This window comes from Lepisma saccharinum, chromosome 5 (assembly GCF_977018435.1).
Source record: "Lepisma saccharinum chromosome 5, izLepSacc3.1, whole genome shotgun sequence".
Classification (NCBI taxonomy): Eukaryota; Metazoa; Arthropoda; class Insecta; order Zygentoma; family Lepismatidae; genus Lepisma; species Lepisma saccharinum.
The window spans coordinates 50,199,745-50,211,678 of record NC_139233.1 but is presented as its reverse complement, the minus strand read 5'-3'; the positions used below and the strand labels follow the sequence as shown (position 1 = coordinate 50,211,678).

Genomic DNA, 11,934 nt, shown 5'->3' with positions numbered 1-11,934 from the left:
AGCTTGGTCTCATTGTCCACGAATGACGGGAATTGTTATTTCCATTCAAATTATATACAACACAATGTTATTTTCAGCTCGCAGTAAAATAATACATAGATACACTTGTTTTTGTGTTGCCTTGTAGATATGAATATTCATGTTTTGGGTTTTCAAATAAAATATAAAATGTTCATCTCTTCTTTGCAGTCTCTTCGAAGCCCAACACATAATAAGCCAAGTGATGTGAAGTCACCATCTAGAAGTGATGTGAAGTCACCGTCTAAAAGTGATGAAGATGTGAATGGTAAATTCAGTATTCTTCCAGAGTTTCCACATGTATATCATCCTCCAAGGATACTGGATTGTGAACCTACATATATGCCAAAGTTCGTCTACTATAAATGCCCTAAGGTAATTGATGTCATGACTTTTCATACAACACCAGCAAACTTTAACGGCATGTAGAGGACATGGAGATAACTTTTCTTTTCTAATGTTTATTAGTAATTTGTGTTCTTTTACCACATCCATTTTTTCATGTTTTATCTGGTTTCCCAAGAAAACTTAATGCATCTACATTTTACTGTATAGTGCTAACATTAATATAATAATTCAGGACTCAGTTGATGTTCACTTCACAGTTTAAATCTTGGGACATTACAGCTTGGTTGTATTTCTAAATAACAATGATGAAGATGTGTACAATTTTGTGATTTGCTACTGGTATAGTTTGAAATACAGAGATTTTACTTGAAGACCAAACTATAAACATTTTTTTCAGCTGTACCATAGTCTCAAAAACTGTATTTCAGCTAGCACTCATAGGTGCTCTATTTTGGTCATCATCATCATCCTTCGCTGTTTCCTGCCGCTGGCTGGTTCGGCATAGAAGTCAAGCCTCTCCATTTTTTGCTGGTCTTCCATCACTCCTCTCTTTCCATGGTGTTCCAATCTTGTCCTCTTCTCCTAACACTCTCCGCTATCTGCTCTTTCCACCGACATCTTGATTTTACCTTTGGCCTTATTCCTACTCCTTGGGCATTGTTAGCTCTTACTGGTAGTCTTTCTTCATCCATCCTCTTCATGTGTCCGAGCCTTCTCATTTGTGCCTGATCTGTCCTGTCCTGAAGCTTCCATCACACCCACTGTCTGTCGGATGTCCTCATTCATTATTCTATCCCTTCTAGTCTTCCCAAATATACTCCTTAAAAATGTCATCTTCACTGCCTGCATGTTTCTTTTGTCATTTGTCCAAGTCTCTGCTCCATATGTAATAATTGGCACATAAACTAGAATCTGTTATATATTACCGTCTTGCATTTCATAGGTACATCCCTGTTCCATATTAATCTTCGAACGCTTGCATACAGTCCACCACCCATTTGTCCTCTTCTGTTTACCTCCTCATGTATTTGAAGCTCTCCACTGCCCTTATCTCTTCCATGCCCATCTTTATTCATGGTTCATTTCTGGCTCTGTTTCTTGTTATTAGCACCTCACTCTTTTCTGAAGAGAATTTCATTCCTTCTCTTCTGATTTCCTCATTCCAACTATCAAGCTGTCTCTGTACTTCTTATTCCCTGTTCCCCATATTACTAGGTCCACAGCAAACAACAGGCCCTTCATCTCTTCCTCTATCTATCTTCTTCCCCACCTCTTTGTTAATTGCATCCATTGTAATTATGAAGAGCAGTGGGGAAAGAGCACTTCATTGTTTTAGTCCATTACTTATACTGAACCACTCTGTTCTTCCCACTTGTGTCTTCACACATCTCTGGTTGGTCTTGTACGTGGTCTGCACTCTACACACTATCTCTTTCTCAACTCCTTTCTCTCTTAGAGCCTTCCAAATGTTTGTTCTGTCCATGCTATCGTATGCCTTTTCTATATCTAGGAATGCCATAATCAAATCATTTCCATACTCACAGTGCCTTTCCTGTAATTGCCTTATAATGAATATCAGGTCTTCTGTTGATCTTGCCTCTTCTAAATCTATGCTGTTCCTCTCTCATGTTCAGCTCTCTTAATTCTCTCATGTTTTTCACTAATATTTTCTCACACACCTTGGCTGAGTGGCACATTACTGTTATTCCTCTGTAGTTTTTACGTTCCTTTCTGTCACCCTTCTTGAATATGGGAACTATTAGTCCCTTTGTCCAAACTCTTGGCACTTCTCTCCTCTTGCCACACTGTTTTCAACACTCTTTACAGCCACTGCACACCAATCACACCTGCTCCTAGTATCATTTCCATTGGCACTTCATCTATTCCAGATGCTCTACCTCTCTTCAGTGCTTCCTCCACTTCTTTCCATGTGAGATTCATTTTTCCTTCCGGCTTTCTTTTTCCTTCACTTCTTCATGTTCAGTTCCTTTTTTCACGTTCAGCAATTTCTCAAAATGATTTCTCCACATTCTCCTTATTTCTTCATCCTCTTCTACAACATTTCCCCTTTCATCCCTTAGCTTACAGCTGTCTCCTCTATCTCTTCTTCTTTCTCTCAGTAATCCATACAATACTTTCTTGTTCCCACCTACATCTTCTTCTAGCACTTTGACCCTTTCTTCTTTCCTCCTTTACTACTGTTTTTGCCTCTTTCTTCTTGTCCACATACTCTTTTCGTGCATTTTGTGATTTAAATTTAAACCATTTTCTAAATGCATCATTTTTGTTTTTCACTGCCTCTCTAGTCCTTTCATTTCACCATGGTGTTTTTATTTTTGTGCTTGTCCTTCCACATACCTTTTTGGCTGCCTCTACTAATTCTGTTTCTACTCCTTTGGGTTCATCTCTTGGCACTTTAGTTTGCAATATTTCTTGAAGTTTCTCTTTTATCATTTTATCCTTCAATTTCTACACTCTTATCGTTCTCTCTTTTCCTTATCATTCTCTCTTGTTCCTCCTGTCTATCTTTTATTTTCCATCTCCTCATATCTAATACTAGTAGCCTGTGGGGCCTCCCCCATGGCGCAATGGTAGCGTCATTGCCTTGTAATCAAGGGGTCCCGGGTTCGATACCCGGTGGAGGCACAAGTGGTTCGGATCCCACTTTAAACTGTAGGTCCAGTCCCGATTAGCCTTACTGCGCATAAAGTGGACTTAAGACACCAAATCAAACCAAGTAGCCTGTGGTCACTGTCTAAGTTCTCACTGGGTATTACTTTAATGTTGTTCATTATCTTCTTTACTTCCTTGTTTACCAATATGTAATCTTTTACAGACTTTTGTTCATTATTCCAACTGTATCTTGTAATTTTATGGCTGTCATATTTCTTCTTAAACCAGCTATTACCTACTAACAGTCCATTTCTCTTACAAAAGTCCAGTAGCCTCCTTCCCTCTTCATTCGTCTGTTCCCATCCATCTGCTCCAGGTGTTTCCGTATACCCTTTCCTCTCTCTTCCCACTTGTGCATTAAAATCACCTATCAAAATTTGCCATTCCTTTCCTACATGTTCTTCCAAGTCTCTTCAAATTCTTCTTTCTCCTCCCTCGAACATCCTGTTTGCGGGGCATAAACTTTGATTATTTCTATTTCCCTCTTACATTCATTTTTAGTTTTATTATTCTGTCTTTTACACTTTCTACTTTCTCACTTATTCCACTTCTGACTACAAATCCAACCCCACTTCTCCTACCCTCTTCAGTACCTGCCCAGTACAGTTTATAGTCTTTCCTCAATTCCATTTCTCCTCTCTTTTCCATTTCGTTTCACTTATTCCAAAGAGGTCGATCTCTCTTCTCCCCATTAGATCTACAATTTCTTCAGTCCTTCCTGTCAGTGTTTCAATATTCAATGTTCCTATTCTTAGCCCATGTCATCTCCAATTTCCAGTCGGGCTTGCTTTCTTTTCTCAATTTTTTAATGTTTTCGGCTGTCGGCTAACCGGGCCTGTCACAGCCTACACCTGGTGATGGAGCTGCCACCTGTGGGTTCTCAGGTACTCCCTTGTTTTTCTGTCAGGGTTCCAACTCCCTTAGCCTTTCTGGACCCCTCCAGACCTACAAGGCCATGGGGCAAACACTTTTATGGCTGTGTTTATTCGCCATGACACAAGGCTGTCGATGGGTATCTGTGGTATTTGCTGAGTATATGGGAACATGCTGTGGCTCAGTTCACGTTCTGGGGATTTGTTTGTATAGATACATGCACTTCAAAATACCATGAGTAATTTGATTGTTGCTGCAGTTATATGATGCAATAGAAGGTTGTGGAAGTCTTAAGACTTTTAAAACATACATTGTTTCACTGTAAATGAGTCATGATCTTTTCTTCTTTTTTCCTCACTTTTTGTGCTGCTAGACATCAGAGTTCTCCAGCCATTTTCTAAAGCCTGTTCTATCTTGTACCATCTTCCTAACTTCTAGTAATGATTACTCTCTCTTGGTACCAATATCTGACGGATATTATTCCCACTCTATTCTCAGTTGTCCTTTTCTACCTTCTTGTCTTGCTTCCACCAACACTTGCCTCAGTTTTCTTTCTTCTGTCATTCTGCTTACCTGTCCAAACGAAGTTAATGTTGAAAAGCCTTTAGCTCCCTTAAAGTTAAAAAAGAAAAATAACACAACTTCCACAGAGAGAGAGATCATAAATTCTGTATTGTAAGCAATATCTTTTTTCATTCCAGGTGCAAACGTCTGGTAGAGAGGAATATGTTAGCAGTCGTAGCACAGCATGGTTCTTGTTGAGGCATAAACTTTGCGGTAGCTACCAGGGACTGCAGTCTGTGATATATGGTTCTCCGGGTCATGCCGAGGAATATAATATGCGTAATTTACGTTTCCAGCCCGTGTCTGTTGGTGGAATGGAAGCTGTCAGACCTTGGTTTGGATGGTCCAATATTGTAGTGCCAGGTGAGGTTTATATTGGTTCTGAACAGATACTGGTGTATCTGTTTCAGCTCATACTTTTCCTAAATCCAGGTGTATATTGCATAGTTTGCAAAATGTATGGGGTACTTCTGCAGAGTCCAAAAATATTAGAATTTATGGAAAATGTGTAACTTTCATTAATTTTCCCACCAGCACTGTGTGGAAAAGTTGATTTTTTAATTAAGTGACAAGCTATTTTCATATTCTGATTACAGTGGGCACCCTCTTAACGGGTCTCAGTTCAGCCTGTCATTGGTTTAACTGGCTGCTCAACTGAGGAAGTGACTCGCACACTGTCCCAAAGTGTTTGTCTCTAGCCTCCAGTTTTTTGTTAAATTCTCTATTCAGTTGAGCAGTGGACGTATTGTTGTGTGGACGTTGTTATTGTTTGTGCAAGCAGAGAGTACTGTACCATATAGCTATTTTTCCTCAGTTGCTGTACAGTAATTTTCATTGGTAAATAGAGTGAAAAACTAAATCTCAATGTAGTGATGATGGAACAAAAATTTAAAAACACATAATCTACAGTGATACAGTAGTTTTCTGTACTTTTTTTTCTGCTCATCTTGTCAAGTAATGATGTTTACTGTATTCCATTTCATAATTTGGTTTAACCATCCATTTCGTTATCCGGCCAATGGTCTAGTCCCAAGGTAGCCACTGTATTTCATGTGTGAGTTTATGAATATTTTTTTTCAAGTTTTCCAGTGTTGCTTCTTCAGTTTCATCTAACCATCACTTACCCTCATTGTTGTGATATGCCAAAAGTTGCAGACAAGCAATGCAAAAAATTAGAGAAAAAATAGAATCTTGCCCAACATATTGCTCCTTACATGGGGTGTGAGTGTCAATATTTAATCCTTTTAACTTCATAGCATTTTCCTTTTCACAACCTTGAGATGACCACTCTGGTGGCTGAAGATGAGTGATCAACTCACGATCTTGCAACCAAATGTTCTACTTTCATGTTTCAGCATAGGATAGATGTGGCTTTGTGTCAGTTCAGCAATTTCATATAATTCATCATATTTCTTTCATTGTAGAACATTTCATTTAGTTTGTGGAAATGCTGAGCCGATAACACTTTGAACCAATACCAGTACTGATGCCTATACTCTTACTGATACCAATACTTGCTTGACAGTTATAACAATTAAAAATTGTTCAAAATATCATTAATATTAATATATAGGTATTCCACAACAAATATATGTGTCAATTTACCAGAGTTGTGCTTTAAGAATTCAAGAATAGGTGTCAAATTAATCACAAAACCAATTGTTTCACACAATACTGGTGCAAAATAAATTAAAAATTTTAAAGTTTATATGATTTTCAGTATTTTTAGACCCTGTAAAAGTGTTGAATGGCATTTTGTAGACTCTGCAAGATAGGCAAACTCCAGAGTGTGATACATTAACATTGACTCAATCCTCATGTACCACTGTTACAAGCAAGTAAACACCTTTTCTTGGCATAACATTTCAGGAGAACACACTACCATCATCAAACATTTATTTCTAACTTGATCAGTGTTGATCAATACCTACAACAACCATAAAAGAAAAGTTCATTTCAGTTGTTACATTGAGTAAAAAGACAGAAACATGATGTTCTCGAGATCATAAGTTCACTCCAGTTTTGAGTTTCTTCGTGCTAAAGGCCAATAGCGATTTTGGTTTAAATGTTGAAAACCAGCGGCGTGCATTCTGGGTACGCAAGGTACTCACTGCGTACCCACAACACCGTAAGAAAAAATAATAATTTTCCCCACCTTCTCGGAGCATGAAAATTCAACTATCGTCTCTCCGAAACCCCTTCCACTGCCAGAAATTCTATCTTCCGTCCGAGAACGCTGCTGCCTTGCCCGAGTAGCCTGGCCCTCCAGGCAGTCCCGAACATCTGCCCGAATGATCCCGATTGTGCCTTCGGTGTTGCCCGGACCCACCCCATCCACCGTGGCTTCTGCCGATTTCCACGAGCAAAAGCTGCTGCCTCTGTTGGGTACCCTAGAAATTGGGAGGGCAATCCCCATTGGCTCCGATCAACCCCCACCATATGTTTGGGTCTTCCCACGCTCATCCCACGGTGCATTTTCCTGTTCAAAGCACATGGTTCTAAGAAGCCAGGGTACCCAAGATTTTGGCAGCGTCTGCAGTGTTGGTAGTAGTCAACATATATTTTTTCTCGAATGTTTAGTTTACTAACATTGGACAGACACGCTTACATAAATTAATCCCTGTGATTTGGTTGCAATAAAAATGCGTTATAAAAATTGATTACTGACATACAAATCGGAGCGGAAGGCAAGAAAATGTTTATCGGGAGGTGAGGGAAATGGAGTGATCGACTGAGTATTGCGTTTTACCTGAAACACTTTTCGGCGTCGTCATGTCAATGTGTCAGAGGGAAATTATATGGACAATTTGCATGTTTCACACCATTCTCAGTATCTGTCTTTCTCATTCTAGAGATCAAAATTGTATTCGTGTCACTTTGCATTTCAGCTTATAAGGATGGGTGTTGACTGTTGACCCGATGATATAAATGAACGAAAGAAAAAAAATAAACACAATGCTTACTATGGGATTCGAATGTACCCCCGCTCCCTTACGTTGCAAAGTTACGTAAATGGACGTTACATTGTGCCCAACATAAGGGTGCAACATCATATTGGTGGTGGTGGGGTGGGGAGATATCTCAATCTTCACACACGCGTGCATATATTACATATACACATAATATAATTATGATATACATATTTATAATGTCATTCCATATAAAAAAATAATGAATTTCTAAATATTTAAAAATGCATTATTAATAAATACATAGAAAGAAATCAATTTGTTACTTTTATATACATGAGATATTTATAAAGTAGCAAACAAATTCATTTACTAACGGGTTAAAGAATAAATTAATTACAATTAATTCAATAAATTACAAAAATAGTTGGAATTGTTTTACTTCTATTGTACATATTTTGCTATTGGTGTAGATCTGTTAAATATCTCTTGAAGAGGTAGTGTATGTTTTCAATATTATCCTTCATCTTTCATTGTTATAACAAAAACTCTCCCTCCCCCCCCGGGGAAATTTTGGTGTGGGGATTTTTGTGGCCAATATTATTGGTGGGGGGAAATCCCTCCATTCCCCCTCAGGACTTCGAACCCTGCCCAACGTTTATTTGAGCTTTTGAAGTGTGTTGGGATTAATACCATTCTATTCTGATGCATTTTCTACGAGAGTCCGTAATTTCTTCATTCTACAAAATATCTCGTCGACTGACAACCCTGATCCATTCATCTACAAATGTGAGTGGCTATTTCGAGGAAGGAGACACTTGTTACCGCGAGAGATTGACGTTTTTCGTTTCTTCCGTCTTGCGTGTGAAATTTGCAGTGTTTCGTTCTTATTATTGTTTTGTCATTGCGGTGAAGAGGTGAAATAGAAATAATATGGAATCGGGAGTTGTCAATGACGTTCTGGAGAGGGGTTTTTCGTCATATAGTTATGAAAAGAAAGTGGAAATAATCCGAAATGGGAGGCCTGTTCCTGAATTGGAGGACTTGTCTCAGGCTGGAGTTACGAATGATGGTAAGCAGTATGTTAGGCATTTTCAGGAAAAAACTTACTTATGTGTATATTTCTTCCTCAACCCTTAAAAAAAGTGTTCCCCTGTGCATAGCACCACGCCATGAAGGTGTATAGGGGGTGTGGGGGTAACGCCCCACACTTTTAATTAAGATATTACTTATTTAAACATTTGTCTGTTCTTTCGTTCCCGTTCAATGTGCATCGCGCTGCATGAAGAAACTAATCAAGGTTGAATTGTTGGGCTGCACGTTTTTTGAGAATATATTTGCGAAGCAAGTATATAAAATATCATACAAATGTTTTATCGTGTTACATCTGAATCTCTCCGGTAGCGTTTTAAGGTTATATCTTATATAAAAAAATCCTGAATTAGATTCCATTTCAATTCAACTAACTTCAATCAGCTTTAGTGTGCATAAAGGAAGCTTAAATTCTGCTTCCTTTAACATAACAAAAAATGCGGCAGAAATCTTTTTTTTCTTTTTGTGTGCATATGAATGCATTTGATACAGCCACTAGTATTGTTTTCAAAGTTTGGTAAATTATCCACTAAGGATTTCACTTACGTATTTCTCTTGCGTACCCTAGTCTAAACGTCACCGCACGCCACTGTTGAAAACCTGTGAGCTGTACAACAGGATGATGGAACATTTCAAATCATATATTCAATGTGGTAATGTGAACAATTGTGAAGAATATCTTTTGATGCCATACTCACCATACTCATAAGAAACTACTTCTATGATGCTTAATTGCCATTGTCCTTTTCGCATCCTTGTTCCTTGTAATCAACATTTCTAAACCACTGCAGTATTTCCACTGGTGTGGAAATCTTAGGAAGAGTCGGGGAGTTTCCAGAACAAGAGGTCCGAAAATACAATTTATTTTCTTCAAACTGGCTTCGTGATTGGAAATATTTAGTATAACAGTGTTGCATTTGTAATTATTAAATAAACTTAATTTATTTGAATAGTGTGCAAAGTGTTTTAGAAATCTGGAAATAAATTTTAAAGTAACTGGAATACTGTAAAAGTCAGGTGATGTGGTTTGGCACAGTGGTATCAATACAAACACATCCCTAAAATACATTTTTTTAGATCATATTTAACTTCCCTTCCCCAAAATAAAGTATATTTTTTAATAGGAATATGACTGGATATTTTATGCAGAATGTATCCAAATGCATTTTTTATTTTCAGACAAGCAGACACTCGTTTCTGATGCTGGAAAATTGTATGTCTTGGATGGATTGCTGAAACGCTTGAAAGAGCAGGGTCATAGGGTGCTTATCTACTCACAAATGACAAGAATGATTGATTTGTTGGAGGTAAGTTAGTTGTTGAGAATGGTTGATAACATCAAACTTACAATTAATCATTTCCTAAGGTTATTGGAACTATTACTACTCAACCTGGCTTAAGGATTTGAACCCAAGGGTTCTTTCTAGGGCTAAGTTGATACCAGTGGTCAGAAGTAGTGAGCTACTTGTAGCGTCGCTACTGTAGCTAGCTACAAAATTTGTAGCGGTAGCTGTAGCGAAGCTACATTTTGAAAATTGTAGTTGTAGCGATAGCAAAGCTACAAAATTCCTGTAGTTGTAGCGAAAATTTCGCTACAGCTACATTTTTTCTCAGCATTTTGAGATGAATTTTGAATGTGGCAACAGCGTCAGAAAAGATCGACAGTAACCCTTAATTTTGCAGGAGGTTCATAAAGACAGTCTATTACATGGAGATACAAATTATCTAGATTGTAGATTATAGATATCTGCGTAATTTATTTAATTAGTATCTGAATAATTCAGATATCCAGATAACTAACTGACATATTCCTACTAACAGCTACGTTTTTTTAGCTGCATCCTTATTTTGGGGAGAAACATGCCTCGTTTGCTGCACCACTGGAAAAAAGTGCCTCGTTTGCATCACCCCCGGAACAAATCCTGTGGATATTCATGGTGTAAGGGACACCAAAATGTCATTAATTGCTGTGTAAGACACAACTTGCAGTGCAAAAATGAGCGATGGATTTTCCACTGCACTGACAAGGGAATAGTGCCAGCAATAAATGGCTAAGTACGTTAACAGCATTGATCATCGTCAGTATATAGGATCTCACCAGCAAGAAATTATTGTTACATGAATGATAGTTTCTGGAATTACAATTATTTTCGCGATAATATTTGTTCACAAATTTTAAAATTACAATACGTTTAGACACTCAGGTTTACATGACAGTTTCCTCAATAATTTTATCATATTGCAAAAAGTATGTACGAGTTATTGACTTTCCTGCAGAAACGACAATTTTCTTTAGTTAATATACATAGTTTTCAAATGTATGTATTTCTCCTACTTTTGCGTCACTTTTCTGTAACTTTTGCTTATCATAACATCATCATCATCATCATCCTTTGCCGTTTCCTGTCTCTGGCTGGGTCGGCATAGAAGTCAAACCTCTCTCTCTATTTTTTCCTGGTCTCTCCTAACACTCTCAGCTATCTGCTCTTTCCACCGACATCTTGGTCTCCCCCTTGGCCTTATTCCCACTCCTTGTGCATTGTAAGCTCTTACTGGTAGTTTTTCTGCATCCAACCTCTTCATGTGTCTGAACCATCTCATATGTGCCTGATCTATTCTGTCCTGAAGCTTCACTACACCCACTGTCTGTCGGATCTCCTCATTTCTTATTCTATCCCTTCTAGTCTTCCTCAAAAGACTCCTTAAAAATTTAATCTCCACTGAATGCATCTTTTCTTTGTCTCTCTATGTCATTGTCCAAGTCTCTGCTCCATACGTAATTATTGGCACATAGTATGTGTTATATATTACCTTCTTGCATTTCATAGGTACATCCCTGTTCCATATTAATCTTCGAATGCTTTGATATAGTCCACCACCCATTTGTCTCCTTCTGTTTACCTCCTCATCTATTCTTCAACTTTTCTCAATCATGACAATGAGGATGAATGGGTTATTTAATTATTCTCTTATCTATAGTCTCTTTCTGCCACTTTCGGCTAATTGTGAGAACAAGGAAGAATGATGAGTGATGAACAGTGTGGGGAATGGAGGAGCAGGAGGATCCCATCCTCCCAACTTGGCGTCTTTCCTAGTTTTTGTTTTTAGTCCATTTTATGCATACATAAGCTGATCGAGACTGGATCCTAACCACTATGTGCCTCCGCTGGGTATCGAACCTGGGGCCCCTTTTGTAGTCAAAGGGCTCCAGGTACTTTTCATTCAAAATGCTGACTTCATATCAGTCTATAAAAAATGAAATATTTATTCTCAAGAAAAATATATTGATGTGAACATAAATACATAATCCTACCAAATTTTATTTGTGTATAGTTGTAATAATTAATTTGGGTAACACCCCAATTGCAGTATTCATATATCAAATTTGAATTGATATGCCACTTGCATAGGTATGGTATTCTCAAAAACTATAGTAAAAATAAGTAACAGAAGTAAC

At 37.9% G+C, this 11,934-nt stretch overlaps 1 protein-coding gene across 1 annotated transcript in view; it reads left to right on the top strand.

Annotated features, from left to right (window-relative positions):
• The window catches only part of Ino80 (chromatin-remodeling ATPase INO80), a 131,020-nt gene that overhangs the window by 67,370 nt on the left and 51,716 nt on the right, over nucleotides 1-11,934 (top strand). Inside the window, exons 20-22 of the mRNA XM_083122516.1 lie at nucleotides 190-393; nucleotides 4,614-4,839; nucleotides 9,657-9,784. Of these exons, the coding sequence (XP_082978642.1) occupies nucleotides 190-393; nucleotides 4,614-4,839; nucleotides 9,657-9,784 (558 nt within the window). The remainder of the gene's footprint in view (nucleotides 1-189; nucleotides 394-4,613; nucleotides 4,840-9,656; nucleotides 9,785-11,934) is intronic.